General features: G+C 44.4%; 1 protein-coding gene across 1 annotated transcript in view; it reads right to left on the bottom strand.

The window, feature by feature from the left end:
* Window positions 1-26,001, bottom strand: part of TBC1D9B (TBC1 domain family member 9B) — a 64,023-nt gene extending 38,022 nt beyond the window's left edge. Inside the window, exons 1-4 of the mRNA XM_018554438.1 lie at window positions 25,658-26,001; window positions 16,441-16,551; window positions 12,974-13,092; window positions 735-963 (exon numbers count right to left, since the gene is read on the bottom strand). Of these exons, the coding sequence (XP_018409940.1) occupies window positions 735-963; window positions 12,974-13,092; window positions 16,441-16,551; window positions 25,658-25,775 (577 nt within the window). The 5' untranslated portion in view covers window positions 25,776-26,001. The remainder of the gene's footprint in view (window positions 1-734; window positions 964-12,973; window positions 13,093-16,440; window positions 16,552-25,657) is intronic.
* Between the last annotated feature and the right edge of the window lie 884 nt (window positions 26,002-26,885).

Raw genomic sequence — 26,885 nt, forward strand, 5'->3', positions numbered from 1 at the left:
AAACGGCCCCCCCCCCCCCCCCCCCCAGAGTATGCAAAATACATACATAAATATATCATTTATTATAATCCCCATAGAAATCATCCATATGTTGAAATAAGTACATTCTATTTTATTTGTCATCTGCGAGATTAATAATTAATTAACAAAATGTTTTTGTATTACATAATTTTACCGCATATGTAAAATTTACCACAACACTGTCTCTTAAAACAACATTGGTCTTTTGGACCAATAAATGTGTTGTTTGACATGCAGTTTTGCTCCTCAAGGTTAGATCAGTGCCGGCTATAAATAGTCGATGCGAACAAACATGTAATGACTATTTAGTACAGGTTTTAAAGAGTACTCACTCCTGTTGGCTCACATGATATCCTCCTCACACATACCACCAGGTCTGCAAGTAACAACATGTGTAAGGCACACAAATCCACCACAATAGCATCTCATACTGGCAGAATGCCCCAGCGAGACACTATTGCCACGTTTGTTTGCAGAGTATACATGCGATCTAAGGAGTAGCATTAAAGGTTGCCAAAAAAAGGTATACATACTATGAGACCTGACATGGTGGTGGCACGAATGATGGCAAGGAAACATTATATATATACACTCGGACATGTGAAACATGTCACCAAAGGTCCAGGATCAGGCAAGTTAATAATAGCATAGAATTATCTTAAAACGTATCTATATCTAACTGAAGGACATTAAAAGGAGCATCCTTTTCTCACCTTCTTTCCCCAGTAAAAAGGAGTAGAAGCAGAGATGATTGACAGTTAGGTAGAGCCAGCCTTGCCTGGGGACACGTCCCTTCCAGTAACTGCATGAGTAATAGTTCACCAGCTTCTCCACCTCCGGCATACCAAACTGCTTCCGCATTTTAAGCTCTGCTTCCTTAAACTTGCCTGGGTCTTCTTCATCCGTGGGAAGCAGGCTCTTATTCTCTTCAGCTATGATGCCCTATAAAACAAGAACTGAACCATTTACATATGCATATTACTAACACTACTACTACAACTACTACTAAAGGTGCATTGTTCTGAATGGCAATAAAAACGGTCAGATCTCATTATAAAGAACAATACAGTTCTGAAAAGCTTCTGCTAGCAGGGTGCCACCAAATACAATAGTGTTATAGTCCAACTCTAGGCACCAGAAGAGGTAAAGGAAGCACAGATCCATAGAATGAATATGACAGAGGCCGGGAAATCCTTGTACTGTAGATCCTCAGGTACAGCATCCTCTCCAACAAGGAGAACAGTTAGTATTTAGTGAGAATTTAGATTAGCTTATTTATGCAGTCAGAGGCAGCAACGCCTTAGAGCACATGTGTCAAACTCAAGGCCCAGGGGCCGAATCCGGCCCTCCAGGCCATTTACTAGAATTCTACTTTCAGATCTAGGTATTAAGTTATTACTAAAACCAGTGATAATGGAATGCAGAGGCAATGATGATAAAGATTAGATACATTTATATAGTCTTACTGATACAACAGGCACTTTGAGGGCAACCATAATGTTGATGCGGCCCACGATTAAATTGAGTTTGACACCCCTGCCTTAGATAATCTCATACTGCATATATACTACTTTGAGGCTACAGAACAGGCAGTGCAACACAGCCACAAACAGCACTGTTATTTCTTAGGAAGAATAATAGACAAAGGGTACATTTTTCAGAGTAATGCTTAGGCAAAATTTACATTTCTAGATGTTCCCTATAATATATACGAGTTCGGGTCCATTTTACCCATTTTATAATCAACCATCTGACACCTAGTCCTGTAACCAAATTCCCTATGGACAATCTTATTTGCAGAGTCATATATCACCAGACAATATATGTAAGAAAGCAGACCACAGGTATTCTCCAGGCACCATGACATATAAAGGCTAGAGATGGCTGCACATTGATCTTCATCTGTACATATAAATATGTCCATACCTGGCAACTAGGTGTATGCAGTCTTGTTGCCTAAAACCTGAGTTTTAAAAAGAAGAGTGTCCTCAATATTTTAGATAAACATGTAAAAGATATGCATTATATATAAGTGTATCTTTTATATTATCTTATCCTAGTGTTCATGATTTAAAAATCTTATTTCTTGATGGATTTGTAATAATATATGAATTTGAGGAAGACATATTTGCTTATTATATATGGCCGTACTTTGCAGCGCATTCCCCCAGCCCCCAAAGTCAAAGAGTCAGCTGACTCATTGAAAACAATGCACTCCTTTTGATGCTGATATTTTATCTCAACAGTTATTAAAGGAGAACTATGAGTTGAGTGCTTTTCACTCACCTCATAGTTCTAGCCGACCTGTGACAATGAGACTGTCACAGGTCGGCTCAGTAGATCGGGAGGTGAGCGAACACATACCGGCGTTCGCTCACCTCTCGATCCTGTCACGGCTCTCTGCCGCGACAGGGGAGGGGCTGGATTCCCCCCTCCCCGCTCCGATGCGCCAGCGCTGACTGGCGGAACGGACGGGTACAGCTGGCTATGCCTCTAGATAGGCAGAGCCAGCTGTCAGTCACGCAGCTGGGCGGATCCCGGCACAATTGTCGGGATCCGCTTAAGCTGAGGCGTCTCAGTATACCACAAGCTACAGCTCGCGGTATACTGAGCCTAGGGTGACGGGAGGACGCTAGTTTGTGTCCTCCCGTTACCCTAAGGAGAACTATGGGGAAAAGCCTTAACCCCATAGTTCTCCTTTAAAGCCTTTCTCCAAGGGCTATCCATACACTGCAATGGTTCATTGATCGTTTAGGTCGATTGGACCGGTGTAAAGCAGTTTTACTGACTGATCCCCGATCCAGCTGGCTCCAAGACCGGCACCCCCAGTTGCTTGACCCCCTGTGCTTCAGCAGGCAGAGGCTTGCTGACTTCATCACGTCTAATGCAGGGACCATAGCCTTGCATTATACAGTATGTGAGGATGCCGAGAAACAGTCCAGAAGCCGGAGCAGATGGTGGAAAGGCGAGTGCCAACTGTTAGGGAAGCAGGGATCAGTAAAACTGCTTTACACAATACCCCTAGACATAAACAAGGAGAGAATCTATGTAGGAGTAGCCCCACTGCAAGGGGAGATTTTTTGTTTCCCTAGAGATAGATTTTAAGCCAATGAGAGTTCCCTTCAGGCCTGGTTCACACCTGGGCGTTTTGTAGCGCGTGTGAACGCTCTGCAAAGCGCTCAAACACCGAAATCCCATTGTTTCCCATGGGTATGGTTCACACCTGGGCGTATTTCAGCCCGTCTGAACGCGCTACAAAAACGTCCTACGCCCAAAGAAGTACAGGAGCTTCTTTGGGGCGTTTTTGTCGCGCGTATCCATTGGGATACAGCTAGGTAGCCCTCGGAAACGCACGTTTGTCGCGCGTTTTTTTTTTTTACAGCAAAACGCGGTAAAAATGCGCGACATGAAACACGCATATTTGATACGCCTAGGTGTGAACCCAGCCTTAGTGGCCAACAACTACCTTTAATACAGTAACAAAACGGCAAAAAAGCAAGCATGCAAAAATGTTACATCGACAATTATTTTACTGTAAATGTTACAAACTAAAAATAGACTATGCTTCCCTTAAAAAGAGTCAGTCTCTGTGTTGCTCTGTTGGAGCCCTCATTAAATAACCAGTGCCTCAGTGTATGAAGCAACATGCATAGGGCTGCAACCAACTAATCGATTAATGGATAATAAAATCGATAATGAGAACAGTTGTTAACTATTCCCATTATGGATTCGTTGGTTGGATCTCCTAGCTCTCTCCTCCACGCTGGGAGGAGGGCACAGCAAGCAGTGGGCGGGTGCAATAGCCAGCCTGTTTTTGGCTATTGCCATTGGAAATGGCCAATAGCAGGCTGGCTATTGCACCAGCCCACGATCTGCTGTATTTACATTCAGCTGCCGTCTGCAGAATCTTGCCAGTGGCAGCTGTCATTATCTGGCTGAAGGTATTCAAGTGTCATCTGCTTACAATAGAATTGTAAAAAAAAAAAAAAATTTATAAAAAAGGTGGGAAAAAAGTAATTTTAGGTTTGGGCCTGACAAATTCTGCTGCAGGAAGTGCGTTGCAATGCTATTCATTTCAATAGCACCCCAAACGCACCTCCCACCTACAGCGCGATCGCCCGCACTGGAATGCACAATACCACAATGCCGTGCGTTCCAGTGCAGTGCGTGCAGTTTTATTCTGCAGTAAACGTTAGGTTTGCAACACTGTGTGTTTTAAATAAAAAATTGACTTAATTTCATTTTTTTCGATTAACCGATTACTTGAATAAATAAATAAATCGGCCAACTAATCGGTTATGAAAATACTCATTAGTTGCAGCCCTAAACATGGGTGATCTCCTTCCAGGATGCAGTTTTCTGGTCTCAGCAGCCAAATAATAGGCCTAAATCTGTCCCTTGACAAGAAGAAACCCCTGTGCAAGCCCTGACATGGTGCTTACACAGGGTAGGGCTCTCTTCTCCAATGGAGGCACGGAGCAATGACTGAGGACACAGAAGGAAAGTATAGGTGAAAGTACAGGTTCTCTTTAGGAGAACCTGTCACTTTGCCAAAATGAGTCCAATAAGCTACAACTTTACTAGTTTGTTAAGAAAAAACACTTTTAGTTAACTGCCACTACCAGGGAGTCGGCTCACAACATAAGAAATACATTTTTGTTCTGTAATATGTATTTGTTCCTAAAGGGCAGACATTGGGTATTATGTATCTTTTTGTATACTATTTAAGCAGAATACAGGCAAAGTATATACACAATGTAATAGACACGGAGCCTTCCACTGACACACCATTTCATGATGGTTATCTATGAGAAATTCCATTCACTGGTAAACCACAGGTCCCCAGGGACTACAACTGAGAGAAATGTGGCTTTCCACCTTCCACCCTTCAAAACGGAATCATACAAGAGCAGTTTGTACCACAATATTGGAGTTCTCCTTCTACGGTTTCACATTGAGGTGTTATACACATTCTCTGCTGTCCCCCTGTTCAGAGGGCACATTTATTACAGTCAGAAATCGCAATATTTAAGCATTTCGTGATAGCTCCCCTTTCCAGTTCTTTCAGGCCCATCTCAATACCATGTCATTCTACAGTACATTTTGTGGACTTTGTCCTACTGATAAACAGAACCTCACTCCTCTGTAACAAGGTACATTCAAAGAAAGGGCTTGGGTTCTCTGGACCTGGAGCTTATTTTCTAAGGGTCATTGATCATTTCACCACTTTTTTTTGCTGATTGTGTTGTCTTTTGCATTTTTCTGCTTTTCCCCCCCAACTTTAATGTTTTACTTAAAGCCGATTTTGTGAACCAAAGTGATTTTTAATATTTGCACAGTAAAAAAAAAAAAGGACCAATGATGAACTGTGCCCCATCTCTGGCTGCTGCAGCATTCTTTAATTAACCCAGGTATACATGGAATGGATTTAGACCGGTTTCTAATGAAGGGTCCCACCGTCGGCACCCTACCGCCCGGCATCCTCGGGTGAACGGAACTAGCAGCCAATCAACTACTCTGGTATCCTGGCAGTGGCCGGCAGCCACCGTCAGAATACAGTGAAGACAGTGGGAGATTCCTCGATCAACGTTCGTAAGCATTGATGGAAGAATCTGTTATATAAGCACGTATACCCTTAGTTCCATTCAGCCCACACTGTCCTCTCCGCACCAAACGTCCAGCGCTGAGGTATTAAAAGAGAACTATGGGATGCGTGAAATACACTCATACCTCATAATTAGAGCCAACATGTAACACAGAAGCTGTCACACGTCGGCTCTATTGATCGAGAACTGAGCAATCACAAACCGCTGATCATTTAGTTCCCGATCTTCTCCCTGCAGAGAGAGGTGACTGTCAGGGATTCCCCCCTTCCTTCCCCCAGTACTGACTGAAGGGATGGGTAGGGGTGGGGGCAGGCACACACATTCTCTAGAACAGGGGTAGCCAAACTCCAGCCCCCCAGCTGTGGTGAAACTACAAATCCCATGATGCATCTCTCTCCGGGAGTCATGTCTGTGGCTGTGAGAATCTTGCACTGCCTCATGGAATTTGTATTTCCACCCCAGCTGGAGGGCTGGAATTTTGGCTACCCCTGATCTAGGAGGCAGAGCCAGCTGTCAATCAGGCAGCGGGGTGGATCCTGACAATATTGTCGGGATCTTTTCCCGGCTGCAGCACGGCTCTGCGCTGTCAGCATATAGCGGGCAATAGCCCACTACCCTGTTTCCCTGAAAATAAGACCTACCCCGAAAATAAGACCTAGTTGTGACCATTCCCAGGGCCAGTGGTGGCATAAGGGAAAACTTGAAGAGCCGCTAGAGAGGCAGGAGAGAATCAGCGATGTCAACAAAGCCAGCGCTAGAGGAAGCGAGGCGGCACCGGAGGGAACAGAGCCACATAAGCCGATACCTCCTCTATAGCGATGGCTCCTGTCACAGGTGGGGTGATACCAAATGCACTCCGCCTTTGAGGAATGGATAGTAAAAGTGCGCTTCTCTCATTCTGGCCAGTGATTGGTTAGCAAATTGCACCCCTGATCACCATATTTGTGTACATGAATACATGTAGACTTTTCTACATGAATAAGTGTGGATTGTTGTACATTAAAAAAATAAAAATAAATAAGACCTACCCCGAAAATAAGACCTAGTGTGTTTTTTTGAGCCCAAAACAAATATAAGACAGTGTCTTATTTTCTGGGAAACACGGTATATGCTGAGCTTTGGGTCACAGGAGGACTGGGACCTCCTGTGACCCTAAAAAGAATTACGGACAAAAAAGGTTTGGCCATAGTTCTCTTTTAAAGGAGAACTATGAGGCGAGTGCTTTTCACTCACCTCATAGTTCTAGCTGACCTGTGACAATGAGACTGTCACAGGACGGCTCAGTAGACCGGGAAGTGAGCGAACACATAGCGGCGTTCGCTCACTTCTCGATCCTGTCACGGCAGAGGGCAGCTGGATTCCCGCCTCCCCGCTCCTCCTGCGCTGACTGGCGGAACGGACAGGGGGCAGGTACAGCTGGCTCTGCTTCTAGATAGGCAGAGCCAGCTGTCACTCACGCTGCTGGGCGGATCCAGACATAATTGTTGTAGCTCACGGTATACGGAGCTTAGGGTGACGGTAGGACGCTAGTTTGTGTCCTCCCGTTACCCTAAGGAGAACTATGGGGAAAAGCCTTAACCCCATAGTTCTCTTTGAAGTACTTCAGTATAGTGTGTTGTGTGCTTTACCCTACCTACCATTAAAAAAAAAAAAGACTTTCACACGTTAAATGAATGCAAGGCGCTCAGTCATTGGGCGATGGGACATTATACCGTACATCCGCACCGCCTCCAAATCACAGAATGCCTTACAAATATTAGCTCTAAAGCTAATATTTTACTTTTTGTTTTCCACAGGATTATTAGAATTACTTTAACCCCTTCGTGACGGGAGATGTACACTGTACGTCCAGCCACAAAGGGACCAAATGACTCGTCACGTACACTGTACGTGACGAGTTATTTGCTGCACTAGAAGGCTGCTAACCGCTGAGAATCAGCGGTTACCTTTCAGTAATGGATGTCTAACTATCTAGAGATCCATTACTGAAAGGGTTAACCTTTTTCAGACACCCGATACCTTAATATCGGGTGTCTGAGAGTCACAGCAAAGCGGACACACATGTCGGCTTTTGCCGGCATTCTGACAGCTCGTATAGATCGAGAGATATCTCTCTCAAGCTATACTGGCTTTTTTTTTTTTTATCTTTTGACTTTCAAGAATAGATACAAAATGTTATGTATTAGACACATAATGTATCTATTCTTGAAAGTAGAATGTTTAAGTTTTCTGAAACATTCACTGACAGCTGAATCCTGAACTGCTGCAGGATCAGTGTCACTAACTTATTATCGGCTGTTCTGAAGTTTGAAGCAGCCTGATAATAAAAAAAAATGTATTAATTTATCAAGCAGTAATAGTGAGATTAATTCACAATGACTGCCTGATATAATTAAATAAATAAAATTTGTCAGTATAAAAAAAGTGAAAAGTGTAAATAAATTAAAAAAAATAGTGAAAAGTGTAAAAAAATAAAAAATAAGGGACAAATAAATGAATGTATGTATTGCATTTTTTTTTAGCTGTGCTGGTTTTGTTAAAAAAAAAATACTACAAATCAAAACTGGGAAAAAAAGTTTTTTTTTACGTTTTTTCCTTTTTTTTTAATTTGTATTTGTCCTAAGTGAGGCGTTAGACACACATATGTGATATAAATATATAGCCCTATCTGTCCTCTAAAAAACAATATATAATATGTGTGGGTGCACTTTGTAAGAAAGTATATTACTGACGTGGAAGAATCACACAGCAAAAATGTCAAAAGTGTGTCAGTCATTTACGAACAGAAACCAAAAACAAGCTCAGTCATGAAGGGGTTAAAACACTCAGAAGACCTTTGCACTTTTTTTTTAGTTTTGGCTAGAGTGAGCAAGGGTTAGAATTCCTGACACAATATTTCTGCCGTCAGAGCCTCTGTTGGGGAAATGTCCTCACTTCCTGTCTAGTGAACCAGTCACAGCGGCAGTAAGTGAGGAGTAAGTGAGGGAGAATCTCCCTGGCTGGATAGCAATAACCCAACAGAGGTTCTCATCCTTCCCGAAACTATGCAAAAGTAAAAATAACACCTTTGGCCTGGACATACGCTGCAACCAAGACTTGCTGTTGTAGCCGATACAACGACATGCTCTTCCTGAACCGCTACTGTTTGGATGTATTTACAAGTTGTGTGTTTTGTGCGAGTTCCTCATTCGCAGCAGATACATTTATCATCTGTGTAAAGATCTTGTGATAAAGCTAGAACTGCTCCCAACTGCAACTCTGCTCTGTGATGTTTACATTCTTTCCAACTCATATGACACAACAAAACCATTTTTTATTATGCAATCCTGTCCCTTGCTTCCTGTTGTTATGCTCATAAAATTACAACATAAAAAGGACTTTGTAAATTCATTACATATATGCAGTTAGGAATAATAAGGATTTCTCTGGCTCTGAATGGTTTTAGCATACCCAGTAAACAGTGGTTTTAAAAAAGGTAACCTTTATATTTTAAAGCAGAACTCCAGGGAAAATTATTATTAACCCTTGCACTGAAGCTACCCCCACAGTGTAAGGTTCAAATGCTCATTTTTGTCTCGGCTCAAAAATAACAAAGTTATACTCACCTGATCTTCGGAGTTGGCTTGCTTTAAGACCAGTCCCTTCCACCACGCTACCCCTTGTTGCAGCAGTCTGTCAAAGGTCCCCAAGTCATCACGTTCTATACAATGTGTATAAAACATAGGGATGTTGAGGGGCAGATCATTGCTGTAACAGATCGGGCGAGAATAACTGTTATTTTTGAACCTATACAAAAATGAGAACTTAACCCTTGCAGTGTGGCAGTAGCGCAACTGCAAGGGTTAAGAAAGAAACATCCCCAGAGTTCTCATACTCCCCTAAATGCTGCCGATACCATACCGGAACTTACGGTATCAGGAAGCCAGGAGGCGAGTCATTAAACACTGCCCAGCTTTCCAATTGGCCAGAAAGCCAGCTACATGTTTCCTAGTCACCTGGTGATGAGGGAACATGGAGACAGCTTCTCGATTAATCAGGAAGCCGGGCAGCGAGTCATTACACGCCCCCCAGCTTCCTTAATGAGACTTCCGGTATCAGTATTCGGTATCAGCAGGTACCGTAAAAAAATAAAATATCGGTACTCGATTCCGAGAAATACGGTATTAGGGCATCCCTAGATATCATAGTCAAAAGTTATTTCAAACTGATTAAAATCACTTACAATGGATGCTGCTCCTTGATGCTTAAATGTTTCAGTTTCCTCCAGAATTAGCTGGTCCCCTGAGCACTGGCCCCGATACCTTTTTTTAGGGGGCTCCTTACCCTTGCAGGTTCCTATGAAGCCACCCTTGTGTGTGCTAGTAATCTGTGTGTCTCTCCACTAACACACAGGGACAGCAAGGTAAACCTATCCCCTCATCCCTGCTCCCCTATCCTCCTCTGGACAGCTGTGCTGTCTCTTCAGATCTTGTACTGGGCAGGAAGTTCAGGGAAGTGGAGCCGAGAGAGTTGAAGCCAGCTGTTTGGAAACATGATGTTTAAGTGATTAGGGGAAACTTTAAAAAAAAAAAACTTTGCAGGGCAATATATATTTGTTTGAAACATTTTTTCAGTAATGAATTCAGATCAAAGTACTACTATCAAGTGATTACTTTTAGCTGTCAGTGTTCCCAAATGGGTTAAAACACCTAGTGGCTTTTGGTAATGTCAATGGCAAGCTTACCCTGTAGAAATAAGCCCCCCTGCCTTTTCCACAGCTTAACTCTTAAGCTGCTAGAGTGCCCTAGTTATTATCCAAGTTATAGAAAATCCAGTGGGAAAACATTAGAACAGAACACATTGTTATGGCTCAAGCTGCATTCTATTTTAGATCTCATGCCACAGGAGTCGCAAGGGATATAAGACTTCTAAATGGATTCAACTTGCCAGCACCCACACAAAGCTAAAATACAGTGGGCGGCCTTGTAATCCAAACACTGCTTTTATATCCAACTACCAGTATACAGGAGGAGTATAAAGTGTACTATTCAGTCTAGGATTCAGCTCTGGGACCTACAATAGTATAAAATGTAAAGAGAACCAATCATGTGAGACGGCGTAAGTAAAACTAATGAAGTAAGCTACACTTATTTAATGTTGAATATTCAGATTGAAGCAAATCATGCCTGGTTCTTTTAGCATTATACTATCCAACAAAGCACAGAAGCAGGCAAAACAGAGTGTTATAAAAACAAAAACAAAAAAAAACTGCACTTCATTGGTGATCCCCAATTTGCTAACTGCATGAACCTTTTACATCCAATAAATGATCATTTCATGCTAACAGATACAAAGAGGATTGGTTCAACACTGGAAAACATAACGGTTTCTGCACAAGGTGGCATTAACCACTTCAAGACCAGGTGTTTAGACCCCCCTTCCTGTCCTGGCCATTTTTCAGTATTCAGCGCTGCGGTACTTTGACTGACGTTTATTCCGTCATGCAACGCTGTACTGAAATTAGTTTTATATCCTTTTATGGGGACAGATTGAGCTTTCTTTTGGTGGTATTTAATCACCACTGGGGGTTTTATTTTTTACTATATTCAGGAGAAATTACTGAAATTGTTTGGGAAAAAATGTTTTTTCCCCCCATTATATTAGGAAACAATGATTATTACCCATATTTTTTGGTAAAATATAAAATACGGGGTCACGTCGGGTAAATAGACACCAAACACGTCAAGCTACCGCGAAATAACAAAAAACTACCATACCCAAAATTGGCCATAGGCGACGCTTTAAAAGTTTAGTGTTATCAGTGATTGATGGCCCTAGAACTATTGCTCTCATTCTGGCGTTCGCGACGATATGTAACATATGCGGCGCAATGAGCAAAATCGTCGTTTTCGCACGTATGCGCACCCGACGCCTGTTTGCATGCTTGCATGTATGGGGGGGACTTTAAAAAAAACATTTTTAATTCTTTTTTATTTGTAACTTTTACATTTTGGGGGGACTTACATTTTTTTTCCCCCACTTAACTTTCTTAGCCCCGTATTCTATCACATACTGGGCTAAGAAAACCCCCTTATGTGATAGCAAAATATGTGACAGGTCCTCTTTATGGAGACATCAGGGGTCTCCAAGACCCCCAATGTCACCTAGGACCCCCCTGAAGAAGCTTCATCAGCTTCTCTCCAGCATCTGAAGCTGGAGAGTGACACAAGAAGACGGAAGTGATGTAACATACATCAGTTTCGCATTCTGAGAGCTGAGAGGGGACCGGAGGGAGGTCGTGTACCGACCTCCCTCTGATCCCCTGTGACAGAGGCAGTATGCTGGTCCAGGGCTCGCACCAGGCACAGCGGAGCCCGGGACCAGCGTGACGGGGCCTGTGCCCCGTGGAGGGGCGCACATCCTGGGACCTCATACAAGCGATCCGCCGGCAATCGCTTGTATATTAACGGGCATCGCTGCCTGTTTTAAAATATCTGCATTTCCCGAGGGGGCGTAGCTGAGCGGACGTCTAAAGACGCCCGCTCAGATCTAGAGAGCTCCTGGCCGGCCGTTTTTTTACAACGGCCGGCCGGGAAGTGGTTAAAGAACTTATGGATTTAATTAATTTTTTTTTTTCCCATCCACAGAAAGGACTGAAGATTTCTAAATAAAAAATGGAGTTAACGGGCTAATTTTGGATACATATAGTGCATAGAGTCAGTCCACTCAGAAAAAGATATTTCACTTACAGATGGGAGTCATCCATTTGCGTTTTATAATGCTTAGAGTCCTTCTTAAAACAGTTAGTTTACCCCCAAAAAAGTTATTTCAGTTAAGGAAAGAAGGTTGCCCATTTTCATGGTGGTTAAGAGTCCTTATTTAAAGAGTTGGTCCACCCAAAGGAGATATTTAAGATATACATAGCAAGTCACCCATTGACTTCCAATGTCTTGGGTGAGATCTTTCTGTCATAGTACCTACATCTTTTTCTAAACACCTCAGACTTTTGGGTGTCCTCATTCCCCTGGGGCATTATCCACAAGATAAAATAAGTAAACGATCCAACAGGGAGAGTGGGATGCCTTAAGAATACCTGTAGCAGATGTATAGACCAAGTAACATAAGAGCTGGGATCTAACCAATACAGCCCCTGTGACATGGAAGGCACCATTAGGCAATATAACTTGCTAGCATTTACTGAAATATACATTTTGGGTGGACTGACACATTATTGACATTAGAAGACATGCTGCTGGCAATGGCCATCAAAAATGTCACAGTTAGCCATATGAGGCCATTACAGTATATACATGAAACAAATATGCCAACAAGAAAGATTCCACAGTATGAGCAGCGAGTTGTCTTACGTGAATTTTCCCCTTGACAAAGGTTGTTATGTCATCTTCATTTTCAAAGATGGAAAGAGTTTGAAGTAGATTATTTTCCAGCCATTCCCAGTGTCCAGTGATCTCTTTACGTGATGACCCTGGAGAAAGACATATGTTAGAGCCTGCCATAATAACATCAAATGGCCACCTTCTTCTATGTAATGATTGGCATGTTATATACAGACATTTACTGTACAGTATATGCAATGCCTAAACATGTTATACATAATGGAGATGTTGGAGCCAAAGACAAAATAAATTCACATCTTTTCAAACCATTTTTGATTAGCTAAGCTCCATCACTTGCAGGCCCTGAAAACCATGAGTGCCTTGCCCAAATAGACAGATGGGGCCATGTTTACTTGGATCACATGGCACTGGATGCACATGATCAGTTATTAAAACATGCCCCCAGATTCAATTCAAAAAGCAGCAACAGTATTGATGTGCTCTTAAACAAATGCCAACACTTTGAGGCATAGTTATAAAGTTATAAAGCAGTGACCTTTCCCAAACATTCACTGGTAGTGAACCAATCACTGTCACTGAAAAACACATGCACCCGAAAGATTCAGATGCAGTGAATGTTAGGTGAATGTCAGATCAACTCTTTATAAATAAACCCTTTTGTGATACAGGTAACTAAACACACATTTTCTTGAAATCTGTACTCTTAGAGCTTAAAAGGAGAACTATGAGGCGAGTGAAAATCACTCAGCCTCATAGTTCTGGCCGACCTGTGACAATGAAACTGTCACAGGTCGGCTCAATAGATCGGGAAGTGAGCGAACACATACCGTCGCTCGCTCACTTCTCGATCCTGTCCCTGCAGAGAGCCGTGACTTAACTTAAACGGGTGACAGCTGACGCTTGTAAACGGCAGATTTTTAATTCCTGCTGCTGGAAATCACAAGTTCCTGACGCAGGAATCCCTAAATGTACCTACATTGTAGCCCAAGTCTTCCTCATGCACACAGGCACCAAAATACACACATCCAGATGGATTTGGAGCTCATTTCTTAGCCCTGGTTCACACATAGGCGGCACCGCTTTTGCACGTTTGAATGTGCGTTAGCAGCAAGCGGTCATTTGCGCGTTGTGAGCATTTGTATGCGCGTTGTAACGCGCGTATATAAAGACGCGCATTTTGATTTAGCTCATAAACCATTGTGGGCAATGGAAGAACACGCGTATAAATGGGCAAAAACACTCACAAAAATGTGCAACATGCTTCTGTTGCGCGTTTTTGGGCATTTCCAATGAAGTCTATGGGGGAGGAAAAGCGCTTTTAACTGCCCAAAGAAGCTCCTGTATCTTTTCAGGCATCTGGCGTTTTCCTGCTACCGTGTTTCCCCGAAAATAAGACACTGTCTTATATTTTTGGGGGCTCAAAAACACACACACTAGGTCTTATTTTCGGGGTAGGTCTTATTTTTTTTTGTTAATGTACAACATTCCACACTTATTCATGTACACAAATATGGTGATCAGGGCAATCAGGGGTGCTGTACCTTTCCAAGAGCAATTTGGTAACCAATCTCTGGCCAGAATGAGCAAAGCGCACTTTCACTATGGATTCCTCACAGGCGGAGTGCATTTGGTATCACTCCGCCTGTGACAGGAGCCGGCGCTATAGAGGAAGCATCGGCTTATGCGGCTCTGCTCCCTCCGGTGCCGCCTCGCTTCCTCTAGCGCTGGCTTCATTGGCACCGCTGAGTCTCTCCCACGGCTCTTCAAGTTCCCCCTTATGCCACCGCCGGCCCTGGGAATGGTGACAACTAGGTCTTATTTTCGGGGTTGGTCTTATATTTTAGCAACTCCCAAAAATAGTACTAGGTCTTATTTTCGGGGTAGCTCTTATTTTTGGGGAAACAGGGTAGGCATTTTTCTGCTCAGGTGTGAACCAGGGCCATTGAAACTCATGGGATTTCTTGTGTTGGGCAGTTAAAAGCGCTTTTCGAACTGCTCAAAAACGCCTAGGTGTGAACCAGGGCTAAATGCATCTGGAAGCATGGCATGCTTTTCTATGGCTTAATGCACACTTGATGTTCAGCATTGCTTGGATGCAGTCTAGGTGCACTCAATCGAGCTAACTACATTTACAAAAACAAGAAATATGTGTCTAGGAACCATTTAGCCCTATTTTATGGAGCTAAAGGCATGTAAATGCACATAAACACATGTAGGCACAAGTACATTTAAATCCAGAAGGTAAAAGTTTGTTTATACTACCCAGATCAATTTCTACTGTTAAATAATGGAGGCACATGTGCAAAGAAGGATTGCACATTACAGTAATAACTAGGGCACATGTCAGTATTGCCAAATCACATTACTGGTTTGAGAAATCTCTTTCTTGCTTATAATAATAAAAAAAAAAAAAGCATAGATCACATGACCCATGGCTACCAATGAGCACTGTGGATGTTCCTCAGTCAAGGCACAACCAAGGAGCCAAGCTTGTATGTGTATGTACAATAAGATGCCCCCTTGTATGGGTAGATTGGCTTTTGTGAAAGGTACTATAGTTATATTTTACTATAAAATATAATGTGAAACAGGGTTAGCCAAACTCCAGCTGTGGTGAAACTACAAATCCCATCATAAACAAACAGCAAAAGATGAGAGCTACAACCTAAACCACTAGCTGGCGATGGAATGTAATTATGTAATAATCAATAGGTCTAAATAAGCAGTGACCGTCTAATGGTAATAGAAAATAATATTATTATTATTAATAATAGAAACATATATAAATTAAATAAAAATCCCATCATGCATGTCTTTGGAAGTCATGCCTGTGGCTATCACAGTCATGCAATGCCTCATGGGACTTGTAGTTCCACAACAGCTGGAAGGCTGAAGTTTGGCTACCTCTGATGTAAAATATATGGTAATATATGAAAACGTAGTGACGTCACACTTGTCAAGTCATTTAAATATCTGTTCCAAACAAATCCATAACAGCAGATGTGTTATCCCAATATTCAACATATATCTGTGTTTTCTGTACACGCACCACAAGCCACAGTCCAGTAGATCTGAGATTCCTGGGTCTGGTGTAAGATCCGGTATGGAGCCACACGTGCGCTCGAGTCCAGTACAACATCCAGTGTTCCTACCAGCAGGCCTAGGGAAAGAAGAAAATAATATTATTATTATTAATAATAGAAACATATATAAATTAAATAAAAATCCCATCATGCATGTCTTTGGAAGTCATGCCTGTGGCTATCACAGTCATGCAATGCCTCATGGGACTTGTAGTTCCACAACAGCTGGAAGGCTGAAGTTTGGCTACCTCTGATGTAAAATATATGGTAATATATGAAAACGTAGTGACGTCACACTTGTCAAGTCATTTAAATATCTGTTCCAAACAAATCCATAACAGCAGATGTGTTATCCCAATATTCAACATATATCTGTGTTTTCTGTACACGCACCACAAGCCACAGTCCAGTAGATCTGAGATTCCTGGGTCTGGTGTAAGATCCGGTATGGAGCCACACGTGCGCTCGAGTCCAGTACAACATCCAGTGTTCCTACCAGCAGGCCTAGGGAAAGACAGAACACTGAGAGTTAATATAAGTACAAGATGGTTTCAAGGCAGAAGTTGGATGTGTGTCATGTGACCGCCTGTGGGATCTCGGTCATGTGACCAGTGTCACGAGACAATTTCTAGATGTTTTGACAACCATGTACTTATTTCCTCATGTACAACACACATTTAAAAAGGAGAACTATGAGGTTGGTGCTTTTCACTCACCTCATAGTTCTAGCCGACCTGTGACAATGAGACTGTCACAGGTCGGCTCAGTAGATCGGGAGGTGAGCTAACACATACCGGCGTTCGCTCACCTCTCGATCCTGTCACGGCTCTCTGCTGGATTCCCCCCTCCCCGCTTCGATCCGCCAGCGCTGACTGGCGGAACGGACGGGGGAGGGGGCGGGTACAGCTGGCTCTGCGCCTAGGGTGACGGTATGACGCTAGTTTGTGTTCTCCCGTTAGCCTAAGGAGAACTATGGGGAAAAGCCTTAACCCCATAGTTCTCCTTTAAGCTGCCCCTATTGTATGCCGGTCTACTGTGAATCAAAAACACATGCACTACAGAAGTCGGTGTTTTCAGTACCAATATGTCAAAATGGGTCAATAAAAATGATTATTGGTTACTAATAATAAGGGGACAACTGATAACCAGCACTTTCAAGGGTAGTGATAGGAGAGTCACCATCCCAAGCAATGCTCTAACCAACCAGTCAGATTTTATAGTGTATGGAAAGGCAATTTATTTATTTAAATCTTGGATAGAGTAGGTAGAGTCTGCTTTTTATTACTGTCTGTGCTCCTACTGGGGAGAGTCACCCCTCTAATTGTTCTATACCAAGACAGAAATGGGGGACTTCTCTAAAATGTAAGAAATGTCCCCGAGACAAGAAGCGAGGGAAAAATCCTCCAATAAAGAGGCTCTTTCCTGTGACAATTCTCTAAGGCAGCAGTGGGCTAACTCTGAGGCAGGGTGGACAGCTCTGCCAACTGTGCTGAAACTACAAATCCCATCATGCATCTGTCTCTGGGAGTCATGCCTGTGAGAATCTTGCAATGCCTCATGGGACTTGTAGTTCCACAATAGCTGGAGGGCCGGAATTTGCCCACCCTTGCTCTAAGGCCTCATTTACACAGCCCACAGGAGGGGCATACACCATCATGAATAGACAATGCATACAGGAACCGATGAGCAGCCCTGAATGCAGAGTCCAGGCCTGCTCATCAGTTCTGTACACATGTAACCACTCAGGTATGCGTACAGCTGAAGCGCCTGTCATTGATTTCTACAGACGGCTGGCCGCGGCCATTCTCAAACACCTGTGACTCCCAGAGACAGATGCATCATGGGATATGTAGTTTTACGACAGCTGGAGGGCCGGTGTTCTAAGGCCCCTGCTCTAACGCCTCGTTTACAGAGCCACAGAGGGGCGTACACCATCAAGAATAGACAATGCATACAGGAACCGATGAGCGGCCCTGAATGCAGAGTGCATCAAGGGATTTGTAGTTTCACTATAGCTGGAGTTTGCTCACCCATGGCGTACAGCTTCATTGTGTGCCAGCCAGTCATTGATTAGTACAGACTGCTGGCTGTGGCCATTTGTAAACACCTGTGACCCCACCAGGTGCAGAAATAATCTCCTTCTTGCTGGTATATGACCCTCTTAAGCTAGGTTCAGACCTGAGCGACATCCGAGACGCATATCCTGGACCGTGCGAACGTGTGTTAGTGCACGCAGCGGTTGCAGCACTGCCCCAGTGATTTCAATGCATGGTGGTTACATCCGTGTGGCACCTTTACATGAGTGGTTACATCCGTGTGGCACCTTTACATGAGTGGTTACATCCGTGTGGCACCTTTATTTTGCGACACACGGCGCGCTGCTTTTTAGAAAATGATGGCACCCACAGCACGATCAGCTGTGGTGGGCGACTTTGTGACCGCCCAGCAAGCTGCGCAGTTTTGTGCACAATTGCTGTGCGGTCAGGAGTCGCCCAGGAGTGCACCTAGCCTTAGGCTGTGTGAATAATATAATTTTGTTCACTTTGAAAAGATTTGATCTCACTTCCTGTTGTGTCTGCAGGACAGAAAGTGAAGGAAAAGATTCCCAGTAGGACACAAGCAGATAAAAATAACACGGTGTATAGATGTGAGGACGCTGAGGAACATTCCAATGCTGCTGTGGTGGATGGGACAGGCTGGAGGGAGCGACGTGACAGCTGGCTGGCTCAAAGCTCGGGTGAGTATATCTTTGTTATTTTTGTCCCTAGACATAAAGGAGCACTTAACCCTTGCATGGCAGGGGTAGTCCACTGCAAGGGTTCATAAAAAGTCTTTAAAATGGGAGGTTGACAGAGCTAAACTCCCGCCAAAAATACCTACTGCCTGGCTATCTTTGTCGCCAATACTTTCTGACACACTAACCTGGGACAAGCACGTAGATGAGAAATCAGCATACTTCTAGTGCAAGGACTTAAAGCCCTGAAGCCAGCGGATCAGCATGGCAACTATGCAGCTAGGATTTTTACAATGGAGGACAGCCATAGTAGCCTCCATCCTTCCCTGTGCAGATGTCCTTTAACCCACATAAAGCCAGCAGCACATTATTCAGGACATTATCAATAAGAACAGTATGGAGGCTACTGAAGACACCACAAGGATGCTGCCCCACGCTTCACTTGCACTTAGTCATGTGACATCACAGATCACATGACAAAGCAGAGAGGAAATGCTACACAAAGCAGATAGCCATGTGCCACTTCAGTAAGGTCTGCTCCTTTAGTATATGTTTTACTACTTTATAATACAACCCTCCATACACAAGTAAATGTATTACAATGTGTGCATAACCAAAACTCAAATCTGTCCCGATGACCACCATGACCCAGACAGAAAATCCAAAAAGTTACAACAGTCAGAGCAGAAATGACTGACTCTTTCTATGGGAACACGTCATTTTTAAAAGATTTCCTCCTTTCCTGTTGTGTCTCCAAGACAGGAAGTGAATTCTCCCCAGCAGGACAAAGGCAGCAACAAAATAAACGGACAGGGGTTTAACCCTTACCTGCGCCATCCAAAACAATAAACAGCTTTTTGCTATGCATCCACCTCTTGAAGGTGGTTTTTCGGATTAGGGAGAAATATCGGCATGTTATTTAGTTGCACTGTTACATGAGGACGTTTCAGCAACAATTAGCAGAACGACAGCACAGAATCCAGTGGTCTCCACTGAGCGACGCTTTGTAACCAGGATTAGTTTATCCCTAGAGCATTTGGATCCCCCTGGGGATGGAGTCTCATATGTTTGTGGAATGCTGTGCTTTTTCCAGGCAGGAGTGCTCGGCATTCTCCAGCTGCCAGAATGATATTTACTTACAGTGAGCCGCTGCTGGATGACTACCATTGCCCACACAGCCCTTCACTAACATTATACACTGAGTGGCCAGATTATTATGACCACCCCATCAGTACTTCGTTGGGCCACCTTTTCCCTTCAATCCTGCGGCGATTCTTCTTGGCATTGACTCCACGAGATGTTGAAAGGTGATGTGAGGAATCTGACACCATGCCGGAGGAATAACACAGTCCAGTTCTGTGAGATTTGATGGTTGTGGAACCAGCTGCCTGATGGCTCTTTCAACTTCATCCCACAAATGCTCAATTGGATTGAGATCTGGTGATTGTGGGGGCCACCTAAGCAAGGTAAAGTCTCCCTCATGTTCTTGAAACCACTCCTGCACAATACGAGCACCGTGGCATGGCGCATTGTCTTGTTGGAAGAAGCCATCTCCATTGGGATACGCCATCAACATGATAGGATGAACTTGATCAGCAACGATACTTTGGTATGTTGTGCTATTCAGACGTTGTTCCACACGAATTAAAGGGCCCAAATCATGCCAGGAAAACATGCCCCAAACCATAACACTGCCCCCACCAGCTTGAAGGGTTGTACTCATGCATGTGGGGTGCATGCTTTCATGCTGTTCCCGCCAAATTCTCACTCTGCCATCTGCATGATGCAACTGGAAACGTGATTCATCGGACCACATGACTTTTTTCCAATGCTCGACTGTCCAATCCTTGTGTTCCTGTGCGAATTGGAGACGTTTTATCTTGTTAACTGCAGACAGCAAAGATGTTCGAACAGGCCTTTGGCTTCCATATCCCATACGATCCAATGTACGGCGCACAGTGCGTTCAGAGATCAGTTGAGAGGATCCCTGATTAAAATCTGCAGTAATTTGATGCACTGTTGCCCTTCTGTTGTCTTGTACCAGTCTTGCCACTCTCCGTTCTGCCCTAACCTTGACTAGTCGCTGACGGCCACAATTCGCACGTTCAGACCCAGATTTTCGGCTGGCAGTCCAGTCTTTAAACACTTTAACAACAGCTGCTCTTGAACATTTAACAAATTCTGCTGTTTTGCTGATACTCGCTCCATGGCTGCGAGCGCCAACAATCACCCCACGTTCAAAGGCTGTTAAAATCGCGTTGTTTACCCATATCTTCAGAAAAAAATCACCGCTACTGTCGTGGTAAACAACCTGCTTCCCTATTTATAATGGTCTGGCCCTCTAGCAACTTCAGCGCAAAATTATAGCTAATTTGCCTACAAACGTCAGGTGGTCATAATAATCTGGCCACTCAGTGTATATTATTAACATTATAAATGCTGCTTATAAATCACCACATTGCTCTACAGTGCTCGTGGCCTGTGAAAATCACATAGTTAAATTAAAATAGCACTAAATGCTCCCTTTATTTCAATGAATGGATTCCAAACAACCTTATAAACATTGCCGAGAACATAATTCGCTCGGTACACCTCGTGCGTTATTGTAGAGCTAACGGTCGCCGGCTCCAGGTCTCAGAGCGTCACTTCCCCTAACTTCTGGGTAACAGAGCGTGTCCCCGTTCACGCCTAGGCATTCCATAACAGAAAACAATATGTCCCCCTGCACTCCTTGCAGCGCTTCCGGTCCAAGTGGCAATATTGGTGCTCACAGTGATAAATCATGGATGGCGCCGTGCACAACAGTCAATGAATGATAGAAATCACCAGCACTCCGCAAATTAAATTTTAAAAAAATGTCCATTTATTTGGACTGAATGTCACACTTATCACATAATCCAACGTTTCGGAACCACGCAGGGTCCCTTCATCAGGGCAGAGATGTGACTGCCCTGATGAAGGGACCCTGCGTGGTCCCGAAAACGTTGGATTATGCGATATGTGTGACATTCAGTCCAGATAAATGGACATTTTTTTTAAATTTAATTTGCGGAGTGCTGGTGATTTCTATCATTCATAGGCATTCCATAACACAAGTCAAATGCGTGTCAAGCTAGTGCTTTGATGCGCATTCACAGAACGCGTCAAAAACTTACAACGTGTTTGCGGTGTCATTACTTGTTAATAGGGCTCCAAATGCGGCCGGGAAAACATGCATTTTTCCTACGTGTTGAAATGCGCCAGAAAAAGTGGGAGGCCTGTAGCAGAAGCTGCTACTTGAGCTCCTTTCCTGTATTTGTCGTACATATGGCACCCAAGGAAATCAAGAGGATGCATGGTAAACACGGGAAAAAAAGCATGCGAACACAACGTGCGTTCCCAGTATGCATAGGTGTGAACGGGGTCACATGCCGCCACAGGGAGAATGGGGAGCAGGGGTTGGCTTCCTGTCTGGCTATCGCTTTCTGTAGACACATGTAGCATCTATAGGAGCAGGCTGGGAATACACACACAAGGGTGGCTCCATAGGACCCTGCCAGGGAAAGGAGTCACCCTGAATCCAGATATCCCAGCCAGTGCTGTGGGGACCAGGTGATTCACATGGAAAGGGAAACTTGACAAATTCAAACAGGATTATATCCTGTAAGGCAGGTATAGCCAAACACCGGCCCTCCAGCTGTGGTGGAACTACAAATCCCATGAGGCATTGCAAGATGCTCACAACCGCAGATATGACTCCCGGAGAGAGATGCATCATGGGATTTGTAGTTTCTCCACAGCTGTTGGGCCGGAGTTTGGTTACCCCTGCTGTAAGGTAATGCAGCAGAATTTAAAAAATAGATTTAAAAAAACGTATCCTTCAATATCACTTGAATATAATACACCAAATCAATAATGACACGGTCACTCAGTCTGTTTAGGGCAAAGGGACAAGTTCTCTTGAAGTGAAAAAACAAAAACAGCTTTGCTGAAAATAAAGACATCAACTGATGATGGTCAGCACCCTGGAAACATTCCCCATAAGCCCTCAATGTATTGTATGACCATTATAGCGCAGAGCTCATTGCACTATTCTTATAGTACGGCTTTGCTCTGCCGGTGTCTACAAAAACAACTGCCAGATATGAGTCTGTTCCCTAAAGCTGACCACACACTGTGCAATCTCTCCTGTAGAGCTACCATCAGCTATCTAGAGCAAGGGCCTGCCTGATTTTATACTGACTGATGCGTTGTTGAGGCGCGACCTGCTACATAGTATTAGCAAATTGTAACAACTCCCAGTGGCCCTTTAATGGGTTTCCTAACAGTGGGAGTCAAAGGTGGGCTTCCCGATCATGTGATCACTGTGATTGACTGACACATCGGTCATATGATGAGAAGCCCAATCATAAGCGTCAGTGCCAGTTCGGTCAATGTGCTGGCAGTGCCAGTGAGTGCACTCTCAGCACAGAACAGTGGCGCTGGATGGCACATATATGCGTACAGTCAGCGAAGGCGTTAAGGATCACAAGTCTAAAACACATACGTGACGTTTCTTCTTTCTTTAGTTATGGATAGATTGGGAGAGTATTAGAACGCCCGTCACATTTTTTTAGCTCTCCATATCATTGGTGGCGAGATTTACTTCTCTATATGTCCCAGTGATCACTGTCCCAAGATAGAAAGAGATTACAAATAGTTCATGGTTGTCACCAGAGCAAAAAGGTGAATGGAAATCTTATAATTGGAACAGCTGTGTAAAAGGGGATTCCTCTCACTTCCTGTAACTTCTCCATGACAGGAAATATCCCCAACAATAAACTGACAGGGGTTTTAACCCTTTCCTGCATTAACCCAAATTAAAAAATTAAGTTTTAGCTATACATACACTTCTATACCACCCTCCATTAAAGTATAAAGATAACACTGCCACAGCTTGAGCCTAGAAAAACTGGTCAGCAATGCCTGCTCCCATACTTGTAAAATGCAGGTTTCCTTTTAAAGGTGAACTCCAGAATCAGTAGGCATTTTCCACTCACAAAGTGGATTTATAACCTTTGTGACCATTAAGGAATATATCTGAATTAAGGTTTTTTAGCTTTAAGTTCAAAAACGTTGAAAACACAAAAGCATTTGTGTATTGAAACCCACCAGCCAAGATATCCCAGCCAGCATGGGGGATGTATACGGTGAGCATGGATCAGACTGGTGTGTGAGGGGATGTACAGAGCGAGCGTGGATCAGACTGGTGTGTGAGGGGGATGTACAGAGCGAGTGTGGATCAGACTGGTGTGTGAGGGGGATGTACAGAGCGAGTGTGGATCAGACTGGTGTGTGAGGGGGATGTATAGAGCGAGTGTGGATCAGACTGGTGTGTGTGTGTGAGGGGGATGTATACGGAGAGCGTGGATCAGACTGGTGTGTGAGGGGGATGTATACGGTGAGTGTGGATCAGACTGGTGTGTGTGAGGGGGATGTATACAGTGAGTGTGGATCAGACTGGTGTGTGTGAGGGGGATGTATACAGTGAGTGTGGATCAGACTGGTGTGTGTGAGGGGGATGTATACAGTGAGTGTGGATCAGCCTGGTGTGTGTGTGAGGGGGATGTATACAGCGAGTGTGGCTCAGACTGGTGTGTGAGGGGGATGTATACAGCGAGTGTGGATCAGACTGGTGTGTGAGGGGGATGTATACAGTGAGTGTGCATCAGACTCGTGTGTGAGGGGGATGTATACAGTGAGTGTGGATCAGACTGGTATGTGAGGGGGATGTATACAGTGAGTGTGGATCAGACTGGTGTGTGGGGGGGGTGTATACAGTGAGTGTGGATCAGACTGGTGTGTGAGGGGGTTGTATACAGTGAGTGTGGATCAGACTGGTGTGTGAGGGGGATGTATACAGTGAGTGTGGATCAGACTGGTGTGTGAGGGGGTTGTATACAGTGAGTGTGGATCAGACTGGTGTGTGAGGGGGTTGTATACAGTGAGTGTGGATCAGACTGGTGTGTGAGGGGGTTGTATACAGTGAGTGTGGATCAGACTGGTGTGTGAGGGGGTTGTATACAGTGAGTGTGGATCAGACTGGTGTGTGTGAGGGGGTTGTATACAGTGAGTGTGGATCAGACTGGTGTGTGTGAGGGGGATGTATACAGTGAGTGTGGATCAGACTGGTGTGTGTGAGGGGGATGTATACAGTGAGTGTGGATCAGACTGGTGTGTGTGAGGGGGATGTATACAGCGAGTGTGGCTCAGACTGGTGTGTGAGGGGGATGTATACAGCGAGTGTGGATCAGACTGGTGTGTGAGGGGGATGTATACAGTGAGTGTGCATCAGACTCGTGTGTGAGGGGGATGTATACAGTGAGTGTGGATCAGACTGGTGTGTGAGGGGGATGTATACAGTGAGTGTGGATCAGACTGGTGTGTGTGAGGGGGATGTATACAGTGAGTGTGGATCAGACTGGTGTGTGTGAGGGGGATGTATACAGTGAGTGTGGATCAGACTGGTGTGTGTGAGGGGGATGTATACAGTGAGTGTGGATCAGACTGGTGTAGTGTGGATCAGACTCGTGTGTAGATGAGTCCATGATAATGATCTGTGAATATGACAGCAGAGGATGACCTGATCACAGTACAAATGACCTGTAAGGACCGGCCATTGCTGGTGTATGTCTGTCCGGGGCCGATCTGTCCATATCTGTGTGTTGATGATCTGATTATAGACCGTAATGATCCTCCATCTGCAGCAGCAGAGGAGTGAGTGAGGCTCTCTGCAATGTTTACATTTTACTGTCACATTGAAAATAAGTTTACCACCGTCATAGGCAGACTATGGGAGCTGTCATAAGCCCCGGGCCCATCATTGGCCACCCCCCAGGCCCCCCGATCCCTCATCACCTGTCAGCCCTCCGCCTTTGCCGTGTCCCCGCCGCCTCTGCAGGATGAAGAACGGGTTGGCTCGCTCGGTGACCCATAGCGCATTGGCCAGCAGCACCTCCTCCGGGTTCAGCCACATTCTGAGCAGCCGAGCCCCGGGGGGAGCAGCGGCCTGGTACCGATCCTCTTAGTGTCCGGAGAGAGCAGTGCTGGGGAGTCGGTGATCACCGCTGTGTGCTGCCCTCCACCGCACCTCGCTCCCTATAAGGTCCGGAGCCCAGGCCTTGGAGGCCTCTGATCGACAGAGCCCCCTGCTGGACAGACGGAGGAATGGCAGGCTGCGCTATGCTTTATTTGTCATGTAGTGTTTGTTTTCTGGCCAAAATTGAGCAGGAGGAGGACATGGTGGGGCTGTATACATCCCCTCTCTTCACAGGGGGGTGCAAAGGGGGGTATACCTCCATTAGGAGAGCTACGATTTAAAGTGTACTTCCACATTTACAGTCAGATTGGAGAAAATTCCCTCCGTATGTTTTGTATGTGTTCCCATTCATGCAGCATACCAAAAATATATGTATTTTTAAAAATATATTTCTTCCCTTTTGCAAAGAAAACAAAGAAGGTGAACCTCTGAAATACGTTGCCTAGCAACGTCTGACACCTGATGACCCGGAAGAACTCAGGCATCCCCACCTGAATAAAGTCATTTCAGGGAGGTGCTCTTCTCATTTCAGTTAGGTGCCCCCCTCACCATCGGAGGAGGGGGGACCTCACTGAAATTATGGTAAATAGCAGAGAAGCTTCCCTTGCTGTCTTCTGTTTTTTTTTTTTTTTATTCTTACACCTGTCGACGTCAGAATAAAAAAAAAAAAAACACAGCATAGGAATGAATAGCTAGGCTATTTCAATTTGCAATAGCCAATAGTAGGCTGGCTATTGTACCGGCCCACTGCTGCTGTCAATCAGCAGAGGAGGACCTGATGGAGAACTTGGGATCACAGCTGCTCAGTATGTCTGAGATCCCACCTTGAGGAGAACCAGTTACTGGTTCAGCTGCTCAGCTATTGGATCAGATCTATGTCTCCCTGCACAGGTGATCTGGAATCTTTCTGGACTGGACTCTGCTCTCTCCATGTGCATTCCATCCTTATAACAATCTTGGATCAGCAGCTGAGATCGGACTTCCATCTGATGTGTGACAGGCGAGATTTTTAAAAATATCCTGTAAGTGCATTACTTTTAACATTTA

Source organism: Nanorana parkeri, unplaced genomic scaffold (assembly GCF_000935625.1).
Source record: "Nanorana parkeri isolate BGI_ZX_2015 unplaced genomic scaffold, ASM93562v1 scaffold158, whole genome shotgun sequence".
NCBI classification, from domain to species: domain Eukaryota; kingdom Metazoa; phylum Chordata; class Amphibia; order Anura; family Dicroglossidae; genus Nanorana; species Nanorana parkeri.